The following is an 18268-nucleotide window of genomic DNA, read 5'->3' as shown; positions in this document are numbered from 1 at the left end:
TGGTCAAAGCAATCCAGGTTTAACTGCACATCCCCTGTGGATTAGTGTTCAGAGGAATGGCTCAGTTGAGAGAGTGTACACTGCCAATACATAATGCTGTAAATTACTTACTGGGTAATTCAATCGGTTAACATGAAACCTAGAGCACATTAGACACTGGGGAATTTCTGTATTTGTATGTGTGTGTGTCTGTGGGGGGGGGGGGGGGTGGGGGGGGGATGAAAATGTCAAGCAATCCCTCTTCAAAGAGTCCTGCGCGATCTAACCCTTTCATTATTTTATACATGTCAGTCACATCAGCCCTTTGCTTCCCCTGCTCTAAGAAATTCAACCCCAGTCTATATGTAGGAGTGTACAAGTCCATTCATAAAGACAGTGGGTATGACAAGAGTAACGAGAGAGTTGAAAACATTGTGCAGATTGAGGGCAAGGGGTTAGAGAACCACCATCTGTCCGGAGTTGTGGCACAAGCATGGATTTACCTTTCGGTGTTAGGTCTTGGGTATTCAGTGCTCCCTGTATGACAGCCTGAGCCTCTGCATTCTTTTTGTGCAACATGTCGATTGTGTCTTTCAGTTCAACTAACTCTGTATCCTGTTCAGGCAAATACAAAGAGGAGCATTAAATATCGAGAAGAGACATCATTTTTAGCAAAATTCTTAACATATTGAATGATACTAATACTCCATTAATTTGATATAGAGCCTTTCACGTCGGAAGGACGTCCCAAAGCGCTTCAAGGGATTTATTGTGAAGTGCAGGGACTGTGTATTTTTGTACGTCAACTCGACAACCAATTTGCGCGCAGCAATGTCCTGCAAAGAGCCACAAAATCAATGACCGATTTTATCTGACATGTACCAACTTTGAAATGCAGAGTAGAACCCAATCTGCAAATTTTCAAGACTGAGGTGGATAGATTTTTGTTAGGTTGGATTATCAAGGGTTGTGGAGCAAAGGTGGGTAAATGAGTTGAGGTACAGATTAGCCATGACCTAATAGAATGTCGGGAAAGGCGCGAGCGGTGGAACGGCCTACTCTGGTTTCTATTTTCCTACGCAGAATGCAACAGTATAAAAAATGTAGGTCAACTGATTGTTCATTAAAATAATGATAATCCTTGCATTTGATATTTGAAATTAAAATGATGCATTGTTATTACAGACCTATTTACGTCTTGGTACTATATCACATTGGACGTCTATTTATACTCTGAGCATCAGGGGTGCTGTCGTTGTGTTTTCTCACAGAAAAATAATGGCGTGAATAAGACATCAAGCATTGCAGTGTTAATTGTACCCATTTCCAGAATGATCATAATTAGGAGGGATGTTCCATGGAGCCCTGTATGTTATCAGTTTTGTCAATGACACAGTGATTAGGATGAGCCCCAATCAGGAGTCTGAAGTGTAGCAGGGATCAAAGACGGGCAATTATCTTGTTATTTGCATATTAATAAGAGAAACAATAATTCGCCAGAGGGCAGGATAAGGCCACTCTTCCTGTCAGCAATGAAGAGAACAAATGGTTGCCCTCTGTTCTCAGTGACATTTTTAAAGATACAATATATTTATCGTAACGTGAGATCAAGTCAATTCCTTTACCACTTTAATAGCCATTTTGCCCTTGCCATTTAGGTAGAGGGGAAGAATTACCGTCTTTTTGCCTTTTCTGTTAGCAAACAGCTGCGTAACTATTTATTTAAAAACCTGATCCTATATTCAACCATGAACCAGCCTGTTTCTCTCACTCGTGTCCAACCTGCCATTATGCAGTGGGACACTGTCCTGTTTGAAGAGTACTGTATGAATACAAATCATTGTTGTACATTCAGGTTCAGCTGAAGGTCTCCTCCTTAGTCCCATCGATTTCTATATTCTGGGTGTAGGGTTGTGGGAGGTGGCAAAGGTGGGGTGAAAAATGAAAGCGAAGACAAGGATCTTGAATTCGGTCACACAACATTCAAACAGAATTTTTTTTTTGCCACATCATTTATCCTGTTATAGAGGAACTCCCTGCTGTTTGCCATCTGCCGACATATTCAATAGCACAGATGGCAATTTTCCACTGAATGTTTTCGTCCCCTTTAAATGAAGTTCCCACACAAGGCTACTTCTGCTTATGTGAAGCGTTTCGGCCCGGGACACCTAATTGATACTGAAGCTCTCAGAGCTGCTAGTGCCAGTGGCTGAGCAAGCTCTGGGCACCACATCAATGTCCAAGGGTAAAACTCTGATAAACACAAGAATTATTTCATGTTTTTGAAGAGCCAGCTGCACAACTCAGCAACCAACGTTACAAGCCGTCCCTTCAAAGTCCCAAAAGGAACTGCCCAAGCGTTTTAAGGAACCAAACATTTAGAAGGAGGTAAATTGTTTTACATTGCCTACATTTACACTATAAATGGATTTGCTGGAAAAAGCACCAACCAGAGATGGTTTGGACAGGGGCAAGCTCCAGCACAAATCACTGGAGATTGCACACGACACGACTGTGATTGCACACGACAAACATAATTTATATGGGATCAGTGGAGGGGGGAGGGAGGTGGGAGAGTTCAAAAATAGCATGAATCTGGTATTAGCAATTGATGCCAGGACATCTGTCCGATGTGAAGGATGCTATACACGTGTAATTTGTTATTGTTGTTGTTGTTGTTAACCTCACCTTGCAACTTGTCACCAACCTTATGTTTCCCCAATGGAGGACACGTGTACATGATGCATACAATAAGGCATCGCTAACAGGTGTACGATTAGGCACCCTACAGTTTTCACTGACCTTTTGCTCTGCCGTCACAGCAAGGTTCTGCAGACGAGAGGTCATATTGGTCAAACTCTGCTCAAAGGCTGCCACGAGATGAGCCTAAACAAAATCCGGGAAAGAGAAAAACACTCGAATAAAACGAGAACTAATACAAATGCCAAAAGACATTCATGCGCTTATTACCACATCATCTTGCATTACATCTTGTTTCCACTTAAAAAAAATTGAATGATACGCATGGTATCCTTAATATAAAGCCAAAATATAAATTGATGCGCACACATCTAATGATCCAGGCTCATCTATCGGAACGCCCTGCTAGCTGACTGCTCTTTACATCGGCTGCAGTCCATCTAGAACTCTGCAGCTCGTGTTGTCTCCCGCACCAGGCTCTGCAAGCCTATCACCCACCCCTTCCCCCACCTGGACAGTTAAACATCTTTGGATGCCCTCCCGATGTGAAAGGTGTCGTACGATTGCAAATTTGCATCGTGTCCTCGCTCGGCTCCACGGCCCCCCATCCCCCAGCGGATCGAATTTGAGACCCTCTTCCTCGCATTAAAATCCTCCCGTGGCCTCAATAAGCCAACTCTGTGACCTCCTGCAACACTACCACACAGCTGCTCCCTCTGCTCAGTGAACACCAGCCGGCTTCATGTCTCCCGCCTGATCATCAGTGGGTGATCTTTGAGCCACTTTGCTCCCACTCTCTGGAACTCCATCCTGGAGTCTCTCTACCTATCTCTCTCACCTCTCCAGCTTTGATCACCACCCCTAAACCCCCATCACCTCCCTCAGCTCCCCTTGCCCACAGCTCGGGCTCCCTCCCAGTCAGCTGTGTGAAGCTCTTGGGATATAAAATTGATACTTGATGTTGTTGTTTCAAATGCAAATGGTAACAACCAAAAAGCAAAATGGTAGCAACCGAAAAGTAAAACCCTTCACCTTGGGAAGCTGGAATAGAAGCAATAAGATAGCGGTGCTAAGAACAGATTAGGGAATTGGTACTTTGAAAAATTCTGCATCTTTCAGTAGTTGCAAGCAAAGTTCGCATTAATTATATATAATTAATTTTATACACAGAACAGCACTAATTAATCTCATTGTGCACCTTTTCGCACTATCTACTGACAGGGAATTCTGCTCAATAGAGGCGCATAAATTGCAACGTTAATCATTTAAATCGGTCAAGTTAATCAGCAAAATTAAAGCAATCGTTCTGTGAGATACACCAACCTTGTTCTTCCTATCCTGAATCTAGTACAAAATATTATATTAAATTGCATCCAGCGTGAAGCATTTTATTTTCACTTATTTGATGAATGTTGATTTGATTCTGTTTTCAAACAGATACGATTTGTATATTGTTACTATGGCACAGATTATTATTCAGGTTACCCAAATATTATTTTAGTAATATCTTAGTAATAGTATTTAGTAATGGTAACTAGTAAAACATAGCAATAACAAAGTAATAAAGATGTTTCACGGTTATAATTTTATTCCCTCCAACAGATATTTGTAGATTGTGATCCTTGCATTTCCTTGGTGCTAATCGTGTCGGAAGGATGTTTCAAAGTGCTTCACAGGATGCACTGTAAAGTCTTGTGACTATAATTTTGTGGATAAACGCAGCAGACAATTTGTGCACATCAATGTACCACAAACAGCCATATCCTATTATAGAGGTAGTTGGCCAGGACACCAGGAAGCTCCCTTCCCTTTTCGTGCAGTGCCTGGGGATCTTTAACATCCAATTATACAGTGCATTGACATATTCCGTAACCAAGTTTTCATTAGCTTCTTTACAATTAATTACACAGCATTGCTTCGAAATGGGAATTATTGATTAATTATCGACTCTTCCTTTGAAATACAACTCAGAGCCTGTGAAGGCTTCTATCAAAGAATCTTAACCAAGGTCATTCAGTCCAAGAGGAATATTAATTGACTCCTTTCAAATCCTCTAAAAGCCACTGTTTTGTGGAATACAAATGTGGCTTCTACAAAAGTAGGAAATTTCTGGATTCTGGTTGTTGTGAAATGTGGATAGTTTTTGTATGTTACTTGCACTTCAATGGTAATCCTTACATTTGATATGGTGCCTTTGCAGGTGACCCCAGCAGCTAATTTGCACGTAGCAGTGTCTCACAAACAGCCATGAAGTGAGCGACCCATTTTATTAGGGGTTTGTTGGCCAGGACACTGGCAGAAGCTTCCTTTTCTTTTTGAATAGTGCCATGGGATTTTGACTTCCACCTGAACAAGGGTCTCGGTTTAATGTTTCATTTGAAAGACAACACCTCCAACAATGCAGTGCACCCCAGGCACTGTTTTGGGGAATGTTAAACTCGACTGAGAGCTAAAAGTTTCGACTCTGGAACTCCATCCCCCAGTGCCTTCGCCTTGCTTCCTCCCTTTCCTCCTTCAAGGCCGGTCTCAAGACCTTTCTCTTCAACCGGGCCTTCAGCTCCCCTCTCGACTCTCTACCCCTTCCTCACTCCCTCCCTTCCCTCCCCTCACCCTGACCATTTCCCCCCTGCTCGGGTCCCAACCCAACTGTCCAGTGCCTTGGAACGTCCTCCCGACGTGAAAGGCGCTCTATAAATGCAATCTTGTTGTTGTTGTTGAACCCACAACCTTCTGACTCAGAGGTAACCGTGCTACCAAATAGAGAGATTATCAAGACTGATGGGATGAAAGTTTTCTCTCTCTCTCATAAAAAAATGCCCGAGCAGGTTAGAAACCTTGGGAGTGGTATCACAAGGAGGATGGCTATGGCTATGGAATCAGAGGACAGAATAAGTCAATCCCTTCACGAGAAGAGAAACAATTTGCCCGTTTTTAAAACAGACTTTACTCGTGCATCACATTCGAACAGCAGGTATTTTGTGTTATGACTGCGGTTGTGATTTTCCTACAAAGCTCTAACTTACATTAGTAGACAGCTGTGATGTAAGGGCAGAAACCTTGTCGTGTGAGGACTCGAGTTCTCTGCGGAGCTTGCGAATGTGCTGCAACAAACAAACACACAGGATTCGCCATCAACTCAATCGCGTCGTGCATCTCAAACGAAGATTGAAAGAGAAATGCGTCCGGAACTGGCATAGGAAATGTCATCATTTCCAGTTGTGTAGTGATTTGAAGCAAATTCAGCCCCTCGAGCCTGTTCCACCATTCTATCAGATCATGGCTGATCTGTGCCTCAACTCCAATTACCTGTCTTTGCCCGATATTCCTAATTACCTAATAAAAATCTAACAGGCAAGAGATTCTGGCTGCCTGTTCTGAATCACTCACTGGAGAGTCAGCACATTTTCAGATCTGTACTGGACATAAATGACTGATCGAAACACTAGTTAATGTTTTAATGGTATTAAAGAGCTGGCAGTGTTGGTGGTGCTCTCCCATCAGAGAACTTTAAGGGTGGTCCAATAAATTGGCTAGAAACCATAAAACTTTGGAGTTTAAATTTTTAAATAAATCTAATTATACACTGAGGATTTATATATCCTTAAGGGATGGGATTGATTTAATTTGAAAACCACTTCCTGGAGGTGGTTTTCCAATTGGAGCTCAAAATGAAAGCCCCCCAAAACGTTTACGTGCTCTGGTTTCAGCAGTGATTGATATGAAAAGAGTACTGAAAGCAATGCGAGGGATGCTTCATGCACAAGTCAAGCGACCCCTTTATCCAGAGTTCACATTAACTATTCTAGAATTACGCAGAATCTACGGCATCGCAACAGGGCAACGAGACAGTTCCAGCATTTTAGGTGCACATAAGCCTCCACGCTTCCTGACCCTCTCGCCAACCTCCCCCCGCGGCCCCCTATATTGAAAGTATATTCTCCGTGAGGAGTCCTGTTGTGCAGCGATTTTTCTTTCTCCAAATGTCTCTGTTTACCTACCAGTTATTAGGGACCTGGTTATTAGTGATTGGCGGATCGCTTTCCATGGGTAATGGTTTCTGCCAGTGAGGTTAGCAAGTGGTCTGGTCTTCTCAGATATTCCTTGACACCAGGTTACACTGTTTGTTACCTAAGACTGTAGTTGCTGTTTGGGCAGCAGCTTCTACACCAGACATAAATTCATGGCACTCAGGTGTTCGCATTGTATGAATGGCCATCTTCAAATACATGATATCTTACCCTATTATCTAAAACAAAAATCATCATTTCTTTTTATTTTATCAGACTTATTAGACATTGGTATGGCATGATGACTTTTTGGTCATCCAGTATGTATTTGTATTCTCTGTACTGAAAGCATCTGTTCAGATCCAAATAGTAACCTGCCCTGTTGATACCCAGGAACAATATCGTTGCCCCTCTCCAACATCTTCATTGAATATCTTATAGCTGAGTTTGATGCATGGACAGGGAACATTGCAGCTTTTGAACTGAATTGCGAACTCTCATCAACAGGATATCCATGAATGAGAAGGACTGAAATAAGCAAAATATCCGTACCTCTGTCTGGATCTTGTCTTCGCTCTGGAAAAGGAAAATGAGAAAATATTTTCAAATATATTCTAAAAAGTGCGAACAAAAAGGCACAACTTTTATGCAAATAATAACTCTTTCGGAATTAAAAAAGAATATTCATGTGTCAGCCAGGAATGTTAATAAAGTAGAAACAGGGTACTGTCTACAGATTAACCCTTTCAGGCTTTCTGAATCTCTCAAAATAAAAATCTAACATAGAAAAACAGGAGCAGTAGAAAGCCATTCAGCCCATTGAGCCTGATCTATCAGTTTATTATATCTCAGGGGATTCTTTCCCACTGAGGGAAGCAAAGACCTTTGATATCCACGAGGTTCAAGAGAACATCAGCAGCAACACTGACTACTGAACCAACAAGAATTTCCAAAGCCAGCACACTTCCTTCCTCTCCTCTTCCTTCCTTTCACTCTCCCACCCCCCACTCACCACCAACCCGCAACAACTCAAGCACAACAGTACTCCTGAATCGCAGACAGCCTAGGAAATTGGGGTGGCAACCAAAAGGATGTGTATTATAACAAGTCAAGTTCGTCAATTTCCTCATCGTGATGTAAACCATTCTGCGAACACCACAGGGTTGAGCGCATGGTAAACTTGACAGGTTTGCTGAATTTACTTCCTGCGTTTAAAAATAATACCAGGACGAGCAAGTGAAAGACTGAGCTTCCGTTGTGGGCAATAGGGACTGATAGGGATGCAGACATGATGAAGAATGATAAACAGCCTGCAGGACATAAGGTTGGTACAGCTTCCTTAGGGTTAGGCTGAACTACCCGATTACATAAGACTTGTAGACTCCGCACAACAAGCTCTAGAAACAGACAGAATTTCTGTGTTCAGGAGATATTTCCTTCACTTTCTCATCAGAAGCAGTATCTGTTATTAGGTTCATAAGAACGGAAAACGAGGGATAATTTGCATTATGTATTTTACTCATAGAAGCTACGTAGAGATGGTCGAATAACCAGCTTTTACGATGCAAAATATGTTTCTTGACCAAGCACGTTTCAATTCAGAGATTTTAAACCTGATCTTGCTGAGGTGGTAATGTAGATTAAACAGACGGGACTTACTGCTGAATGAACCGATGACGTGGTGGAGGCCAACGACAGAACCGAGCCATGAACTGCAAAATAGTTTGTAAAGTTACAATCAATCACATGTTACCCTTAAACCTTACAAGCATCTCAACATGCCTCAACTGCAGTCACAGCTACTGTATCTCTCTCCGATGTAGAGAAAAAGAGCGACTCAGTTTTATTTTTAATACAAAATCAAAGTTACAAAAGTAATGAATAAAATAAATCTACCTTAACAACTGAAATCAAATGGAGAGGTAATTATTAATAATAACAACAATAATCATCCTTGCATTTAATATAGTGCCTTTTACTTCAGGAGGACTTCTCAAAACGCTTCACACCGTATACCGTGAAGTGTAGTGACTGTATTTTGCAGATGAACGTGACAGCTAATTTGTGCATAGCAATATTGCACAAGCAACCAGGAAGTGAATGACAACAACAACTTGAATTTATATAGCACTATTCACCCCGGATGGCATCTCGGAGCACCTAATGACCAGCTGCATGTGGGGGATTGTTGGCCAGGACACCAGGAGAAACTCCCTTCTCCTTTTGAATAGTGCCATGGGGTCTTTAACTACCAACTGGTCAGCTCGGCCAGGATTTACAAAGAATGTTCAGCGCGGAAACCAGGCCACTCGGACTAACCAGTCCGCGCCAGGGTTTCTACTCCGCACTCGTCAGGATGGGGCAACCCAAATTTTTAAATAAAGCACAAATAAGAAGAGTAATGAATAAAAGAAATGTAATGGAGCAGCTGAAATCAAATGGTGGAGTGGTGATTATTAATTTAATTATACAACAGTCTTAGGAAAGTCAGGCGACACTGTGTAAATGTTGGTGCTGAATTTGCCAGCGGGTTTAGTTTTTCACAAGTTAGACATTACAATAAAGTGATTTAACAGCTTTGACTTCCAACCAGCAGCCATGGTCTTTCGCTACTGGCAGGTTCTTTGAGATTTTACATCCACGCAGAACCACCCGTGAGGCTTCCATCTGTTCTTCAGACAATATCCCCCCCCAAAAACTGTTAAAAAAAATTATTTGCAAGACCTGGATATAAACGACATCGCATGAGACCTTATCCAATGTCTCAGGTGTTTGTGGCGTTAACTGTGCTCTGGCCTGGAGGTGCTATTGAAACAGTACGAATTCTAGCTTGTGCATGTACTGGAAATTGTCTACAGTTTTAGGTAGCTGGATGTACTCTAATTTTAGATATCCTCCCTGCCCTCCACCCTCGCTAATCCCAACCCCACTGCTCGGGTTCAAATCCCTGATTGTCCAGCACCTTGGGATGTCCTCCCGGCGTGAAAGGTGCTAAAAAAATGTAACTTTGTACTGTATTGTACTCTGGGAATCATAGCTACAGTAATTGGGCAGATTGTGAGTCATTGCAACAAATGCAAGTCAAGATACAGTGCAACGAAAATATTCTCTGCTCCCTCCACAGGCACAGTTTACCTCACATTTCAATGCTGCTCAACATCGGTGGACAGAAGATACACTTGCAATAAAACAGGGCAGAATTTTCCTCCTGTAATGAAGTGCTCCACTCAGATTCGGGAAACCAGCAAGTCTGTGGGCCGAAGCCAACCATGGCTCCACACGGCATCTGCTTTATAAAGGAGGCTATCGTGTCTACCTGCTGTGGGTTTCACTTGGTTTCTTGTCCAAGTGATAGTCCATCATTTATGAGCCTACACGTGCTGACCCTGTGGGGTTGCATTGCATTTCACTATTTGTAATTATGTTGGGTCTCTGAACCTACGGAAACCCATCACCATGCTTAAGAGTAGCCAAACCAAAGAGTTCCATGCATCTCACCCACATATGGAAATGCCAGAGATATTTGTTGGGATGGAATGCGCACTCTGCCCCTGGAGGGATATATCCTGCTTATCTAATTCCAGAAAATATTAGGTGCAAGTAAGCAAAACACAAGGCTTGGGGGCCCCAGAGTGTGCATTGGGGTACTGTTGGAGTCTGACTAGCTAAAACCTCATAGGCTTGCCATTAAGAGCTTTCTCACTGCATGTCCAGCTAAGACCACCCTACCCATTGGAGCTCTTTGGCTTGCAGGGTTAACGGGAGCTGAGTGGGAAGAGTCCATGACGAAAATGACTGTCCCACCCTTCTGTCGATGAGCCAGCATGACCATGCCATCATCAGCAGTACACTGGAGTATATTACATGCATTGTATTGCATTACAACCCAACCCAGAAGACAGTCATCTATTTGCTCTTTCCACTTGGGGGTCACTGTCTGACAATCAGAAGACGTACTAACTGATTTTCCTCCTTCCTGGTCCTGCGGTACTGAAACCAATCATATTTCCGCTCTGTCCAAAATGATCTAACTCTTCACTGACCAGGATAGGTGTGAGGTTCTGTTTTAACACGTTGCCTTGGTATCTACCTTTCGATAAAGTAAAAAAAGATACATTGGGTGAACTTTATTGCTGGTCTGGTAGAGGCCAGTTTAACAACGCGACAAAACTACGTTTTAATTGCAGTGAAAATAATACCAGAGGACAAACACAGATTCCTAATTGTACATGCATGGGAAAAGCACCCATCAAGTGACTGGTACTCAGCCGAAGACACAGAGAGCAGCCTTCATAGATGACAGTGAATGTCATGGATATTCATGCGCAATTATTAATAAATGAATATAAATGAAAAGCTTTTCTGCTTGTTGGAAAGGGGAGGGGAGAAAAGCATTGTTTCATATTTTAACTTACAAACAGAGCTTCAGATCAAATTAATTAAGAGAGCATCAACTGAATCCCAGAGCCAATTATCAGTGGCAGACAAAAGAGTCTTCACTTGACAGATCAAAAGAAATCATTAGGGACACTTTGCTAATTTTGACTAGCATTCCACAGCAATTTGTTCCTATTTACTCTGCATGCGAGATCTCTAAAAGGGAAATAAATTATTCGGCCATTATTATTTAAACACTCGCACACATTTTAACCATTAAAAAAAAGCATTTAAAATGAATAATCGTCGACAGGTGTGCACATTTATTACTCAATTGTACAGTACGCACTTCTTTTAAATAAATAAGTACTGCACACGTGTGTCAATAGGACCCTGGAGAGTTGGTGGAGGGGGAATGGTTTCACATCTTATCATGAAAAGCCAAGTTTCGATCAAGCCTTTGTCTAAAAAACAGCACCTAAATGGCATAAAACTTGAAGGAATTGGGCTCCCAATTCACTTCCTTGCTGTTGCTCATTGCTGCTGTGAGCTGTGGCCAAGTGAAAAAAAACATAAACCCATCACATTTTAGGCCACTATCCTTTGAAATGCTGGGGAAGATGACAGCCCCCAATTAGGAGATCAGCAATTCTACTGCAAAAAACAGCCTGTTATTCTGCAGACAGAAAAATAATTGGGACAGTACAAGTCCTTGGTCTATTCTTTTCAACTCGCAAATGGGATTGCAAACTAGCTAAGGGTGGGAAAAGCAATACATCATCACCACTGGGTCCCAATTTTCTTCCGGGCGAATCTCTGAAATCTCAGTTTGAGTTCAGAAGATGCTGAAATAGTCGCCCGATTATAAATGTAGGACAATTATCAGGCTTAAACTCCTCTCAGGAGATCTGAGGAGATTTGGTGCACGGCGGGATTTCAAACCGTGTTGCAATATTAATTATTAAGTTTTTGCCCACAAAATCAAGGATTATTATTTTTTTCTTTTGAAAAATGGAACGTCCTCTCTTTTCCATTCAGACCTTTATGCCAGTCTTGATCTCCCAATCCTGATATGTCCGAGTCCATATATGCAGTCCCCTACTCCTCGCAGTAAAATCGTGTGAAGCGCTTTGAGACACCTCAGCTTTGTGATAAGCTGCTATATCAAATGCAAGATTAATACAAGTCACACTGGCCGGAATTGGACTACAACCATGTCAGAGTCACTGTAATGTCAGCTTACATCAGAAAAGGCTCTAGCCCAGAGGGTCTCCAACTGGTTGATCTGGAAGTGGCCCGCCAATCCCTTGCACCAATACAGGCACGACCTCGCCAGATCAATACATTGTTTTCAGGAGTTACTGAGCCGCGATACAGCGATTCAGGAGCTACTGAGGCCATAAATGAAGAAAAATTCAATGAAGAACAATGCATTTGGTTGACCGACCAAAACGTTTAGCAGCTAAGCACTGCTCTAGCGGTTTTGACCATTTTCTTCTCCTCTCCCCTACGCCCCAAATGCAAATTCTGCTACCTCGCCAAGATCAGCAGTGAAAATGTGGTGATCGGTGGTACAAGTAATGGAATTGTGCTGAGAGCTCACACTGACTCTTCAGCTCTGGAAAAGTCAGTGAGTATTTGACGTAGAAATAATTGTAGAAATAATTTGTAAGCCTAATGGCAATTGCCAAATAAGCTAACGATAATTCTTGCATTGAAACATAGAGCTTCATCATGTCATTGAGACATCTAAAAGTGCTTCACAGGATTTTACTGTGAAGCGTAATGTCTATGTTGATAAGCGAAAGCCTACCAATAACGCTAATAAAATAACGACGATTTTAATTTGACGTATGTGAGCACCAAACAAATTTTAATGAATGCCGATTACAACTCAAATATAGTTATGAATTATGGCTTCCATTCTGAGAGCCATTCACTGACTATTAATTGACAGTTCTCTGGATTTTCCATTTCTGAATCGGATGCACCAATTGATTATTTATTGCAGGCTCTGGGGAAAAGCGTATATGGATACATGCAAAAGTGGCCAATGTTCAACCCCTTCCCCCCCACACACACACATAAATGCAGCTGTAACACTTCTCTTCCTGCAGATAATGCCAGTATATTTAATCCCATAAATTGTACATAAATTAGGTTTGGTCAAATGTCACAGTTCCCACTTAAGAGCAAAGCAGATTTACTCCAAGTCAAGTGGAAAATTACATTTTGCACCTAAGCAACGCATTTTATATTATTTTAATATATATTAGTTTAACGGAGGTTGGAGAAAAAATAATGTGCACTAATACCGAGCACTACTGGGTGTGACTGAAAGATATTGAATTCATTTGGTTTTGCAGTTGTAATCAAACAATTTTTAAAATCTTTTCCATTAATAAATTGCACAAATGAGCGCTAATACCGGTTGTTATGGAGATCGGAAGCATCTTCCGTTATGCATGTGACTAATGGTTTAAGCTCATTGTATTTCAATAAGTTGTTGCGGAGTGAAATACAGAGAGCAAAAAGGCCCGATCAATGTAGAAAAGCACAGAACAAAATGTAAGTCAGAATTTTAGATCTCATCTTAAATAATTCATTGAGAGTAATATGCAATTCTTTTTACTTTGCAAGAGAGTTAGATTTAAAATTGAGAGATTGAGATTTAATTTGAGGACTTGGGAAAAGCAAATAGCACAGCAAGGAATGTGCACTTTTTAACACTGAGATCTCCCCTGTTGAGAATTAAAACATCTTACAACAACTTGTACTTATACAGAACCCTTCATGTAGAATAACACCTGGGAACACTTAATAATAATAATAATCCTTGCATTTGATATAGCGCTTTTCACGTCGGGAGGACGTCCCAAAGCGCTTCACAGAACACACTGTAAAGTGAATTGACTGTATATTTGTGGGCGAACGCGGCAGCCAATTGCGCACAGCAATGTCCCACAAACAGTCGTAGATTGAAAAATGACCAATTTAATTATTGTTTTTGGTTTTTTGGAGGGATTATTATTAGGCTCTGTGTGGAGTAAGGAAACTTGCCCAAGGTTTCGCCCTCTGCCTGGAATTGAACTCAAGTCTCTCACTTGCAAAGCGAGTGCTCTAACCACTGAGCTACAGGACTCCACACGGCAGGTGACGAGGTAGATTTTTAGGGGAGGATGAAGATCTTCAAATTGATACCTTGGGGCGACAGAGACAGTGAAGCCGGGTGAGGACTGGGGTCAATGGCATGAACTGAACTGAATGAACTGGCATTTGCAGATAGCAGAACCAGGAAGACATCGATGAGTGCATGAGAAAAGTTGAGTCATGAGGTAGTGAAGGCATGACTGAGGGTTTTGACAGCGTTTTATGTGAGATAGGAATGGAGACGGACCATGTGGAGAAAAATGTATGGGCGGGGGGTGGGGTGGGGGGAAGAAAATAGTGCTCTAAGGGTTAAAGTTGCGGTGATCTCACTTTGGGGTGGGGGGGGGGGTAAATGACCTTCATGGATTTTGCAACCAACCGAAGCGTCGAAAAAAAACAATCAACTCTACACCGAACAAAGAGCAAAATAAATATCTTACCGTCATCAACGGGGTCTCGAAAGGAACCCGAGCGGATCATTCCTTTCGGTCTCTCTACCAGAGACATGGTGCTGCCCAGCTGCAAGCTTCCGTACAGGTCGAAAGAGGAGTCGTGGGTCGGGATGCTGTTTGACCGCATAATTTTTGGAGTCGGGCTGTTGAGCTGGGAGGCTGCGGTGGGACTCGCTGCCGGATCAAGAAAGAGACAACTGGTATTGAACTAAAAGACCAGCAAATTCTGCACAGTTCGGCAAATGTAAGGCAGCAGCAGAATCAGGTTCACGTGTGGATTTTTGATGTGTGGGTGTTTGCGTGTGTGTGTGGGTGGGTGTGTGTGGGTGGGTGTGTGTGGGCGTGTGTGTGTGTGGGGGGTGTGTGTGTGTGTGGGTGGGTTGGGGCAATTTGATGTTGTATTTGGGTCTTGCACTGAATTGCTGTGAATCTCATTAAGATGCCTGGATCTCATTTCTCTCTTATCAGCATTGAAGGCAATTCTGACAATAGGGTCATTGACCTGAAACGTTAACTCACTTTTCTCTCTCCATAGATGCTGCCTGACCTGATTGTGCCCAGCGACTTCTGTTTTTGTTATTATTGAAGGTTAAGGTCGTTTTATGCCAAACATGCAATTACAAAGACTGAAGACTCAGTGTCCACCATTTTCTAAACATTAGCACCTTTTTGGGGGGCATTTATGTTAAGATACTCCTCAGGGCTATAATTTGGGTCAAACTGCATCAACTTGGCAAAACAAATGTCCCCTCAACTCTTTTTACATCACTTTCGTTTGACAAATAGTTCATATTACAGATGGTGTACGCAAGTTACTATGTAAAAGGATTAAAAGAAAAAAACGCACTGAGAAAGCTGTCACTTTTGTAGAATAAAAATAATGAGCTAATGTACAAAGCACACACTTGGGAGAAGGTTTTGTACTTGTGTGGAAATTGTGTTCCATTCGGTCCCATTCCCTGACAATAACTCAAAACGTTGCTAAAAATAGACCACACACAGTTGCTAAGGGCAAGTTGAATGCAGTTCCACCCTTTAATCTGTCACGCTTCTCCCTTAAATGTCATGTCTTGTACCGTCAGCTAATATAACGTGTTACATATTTCCACATATTGCTCTGTCAAAATATTCCATAAATGGAACTTAATTTACCGTTTGCATGTATTTACTGTACGGTGGCTTTAACCAGTTACTGGGACAGTTCACACACAAATGTTATACTTCTGACCGATTGCAAAGTTGTACAAATGGTGGGTTGTCTTCTGTGATGCTACAACCCGAGAGATGTCCTTCAAAAGACTTCTTTGTTCAAATGAGTGCGTGCATGTGGAGCAGAACGCAAGTGCTTTGCTTTAACCCTGACCTGCAGTAATCAATTAAGTTACACTTTCTCACACCGTGTTGCTCATCACATAGTGTTTCAGGGCATTCCAAATCCAATTAACAAAAAGCAATACTCTTTTGACATGTCCTTGGAATATATGGGGATTTTGTGGTAGAAACACGGTGGCGAAAGGATTAGGATTTATGCATAAACACTGGGTGAAGTGATGGCATGTCCCACTGGCTGGTGTGGAGTCGTTGCTAGGCTTCCTTTCTGTGAGGGCTTCCTTGATGTTGTTGCTGCTCACTTGCTATAGAGTCCACAACAAAGAACTCTTTGTAGTACTTCGCTGTCACTAATGAGGATCTCCTGCTTTTGAAATAGCTGTTAATTCCAGCCTTGACTTGCCGTGCCGCCATTGAACAATCAATTTACGGCAAAGTCAAATTCACAGTTTGATGCACATTAAGCCTTCACTGAAACAAAACACACACCCCACCCCTCACCCCACCCCCACCCCCAAATCTGCCGGTAAAACTGTAGAGAAATTCCAAGCTCCGTTGACGAGACGCGATAAGATTATTCAGGTCACACACAGTGATGTTAACAAAATCACTGTAAGAGAGCTACTCTAATAAAGCTAATCAGATGTCAGGAGTGGCTTTCTTGCTTTTCTTTATTGATCTGCCAACAAGAATTAATATTAAATGCTCCTTGAAAACTTGGCTCTAACTACAAGATAGTGTTCAACAGCCCTTTATTGTGAAGCCTGCAGGAATATTCAATAACTGCTCTTTTGAAACACTCTGGCTTTATTGGAGGTTTCAATACCGCATTGAAAATAAGGGTTATTTATTTAAAAATTTGCAACAATGACATGTTCCACCGTGTAATAGTGAAAATAATTAGCAAAAAATTAGATAGAGAGCCAACAGAAATTATCCACGTTTGTGCAGTAGACAGCAACATATAAACTGACCTAAATTTGACAACGGAATAGTGGAAGGGGAAGCTAGTAACTGGCTCTCGGCATCCACAGGAGCTCCAATAGAACGTGCGTGGAACCATTCCTTCGTGTCTTCCGGTTGCAAACTTGTTCCATATCTGCAACACACACACACACACACAAAAACAGGGGTCAAGACTATTATACAAGCTGAACACCGAATATGGAAGCTATTGAAGTAAAATCATTTTATTACCTTATTTCACAGACATGTAGAACTTGGGTTGTTGTGATTCAAAGATAAAAGTATATCTAAAATGGTACAAGGATTAATAATAATAATCCTTGAAATAGCGTCTCATCGCGTTGTCAAGGCTTCACAGGATATACTGTAAAGTGAATTGACTATGTATTTTGTGGGTGAAACACAGTGGCCAATTTGAACACAGTCTAATTAAAATTCTTGCATTTGATTAACGCCGTTTATGTCACGAGGATGTCTCAAAGCATTTTACCAGGTATACCGACTGGCTGTGTATTTTCAGGTAACTGGCTACAAGACTGGTTACAAGATTGGTACTAATGCACACAGAACCTTTTAATGTATAAACACAGATTTTTTTAAAAACAGATTATGTTTCCTCCGTCTTGCGCCATTTATCAGCGCACATTTATCAGCACATATCCTTTCCCATCCAGGAAAGCAAGAAGTCTTTATGTGGACTTCTCCGGGACAATGTTGTACAGCACTGAGCAATCAGTCAACAGGAAGTGAGTGTCGAGGAGAGCAAAGAAAACAATTTCAATATATTCCTTGCCTTCCAAAGGCGTAACACGTGGCTGGCTAAAAATGGAAGGAATTCACCCAAACACAGAATCTGTAATAAGGATTCCGGCTCGTGACTTTCTGGAGTACTTATTCTTTAAACTACCTCTAAGCTAGTCAAAACCAGGGCTTTTCCTTACAGTAGTGTGTTCACCTGTGTGCAGTTATCGTCGCTTGACAGTGTGCAAGTAAAGCACACATTCACACACAGATAATGCTCTCAAAATCTAGGATACTGGCGCTGGTTTAGTTTGAATGTAACTTTAAGAAATGTAAAATTGTAGAGAATAATAAATCATCTAAGGAATTTGATAGGCACCTAATACGTCACAATGTCTCTAAGCGATTCATAGAACATTGCTGTTATGTGTAGTGATGGCTTATTTGTAGGCCACAAAGTCCCACAAATAGCAAGGAAGTGAAAAACCATGCTATCTGTTGCTCAGACACTCTGAATCTCTTTTCTTTCTCAATAGTGTCACTGGAGCTTTAACATCTATCTGAACA

At 41.7% G+C, this 18268-nt stretch overlaps 1 protein-coding gene across 7 annotated transcripts in view; it reads right to left on the bottom strand.

Moving 5' to 3' along the window:
* Positions 1-18268, bottom strand: part of LOC103179107 (neuron navigator 1) — a 183081-nt gene that overhangs the window by 30850 nt on the left and 133963 nt on the right. For all 7 annotated transcript variants that reach the window (XM_042342049.1, XM_042342048.1, XM_042342045.1 and 4 more), the window contains 7 exons: positions 16969-17093; positions 14654-14839; positions 8346-8398; positions 7239-7262; positions 5703-5780; positions 2782-2865; positions 483-594 (listed from right to left, as the gene is read on the bottom strand). In XM_042342049.1, the coding sequence (XP_042197983.1) occupies positions 483-594; positions 2782-2865; positions 5703-5780; positions 7239-7262; positions 8346-8398; positions 14654-14839; positions 16969-17093 (662 nt within the window). The remainder of the gene's footprint in view (positions 1-482; positions 595-2781; positions 2866-5702; positions 5781-7238; positions 7263-8345; positions 8399-14653; positions 14840-16968; positions 17094-18268) is intronic.

Source organism: Callorhinchus milii, unplaced genomic scaffold, assembly GCF_018977255.1.
Source record: "Callorhinchus milii isolate IMCB2004 unplaced genomic scaffold, IMCB_Cmil_1.0 Scaffold19, whole genome shotgun sequence".
NCBI classification, from domain to species: domain Eukaryota; kingdom Metazoa; phylum Chordata; class Chondrichthyes; order Chimaeriformes; family Callorhinchidae; genus Callorhinchus; species Callorhinchus milii.
This window is presented reverse-complemented; position numbering and strand designations above follow the sequence as displayed.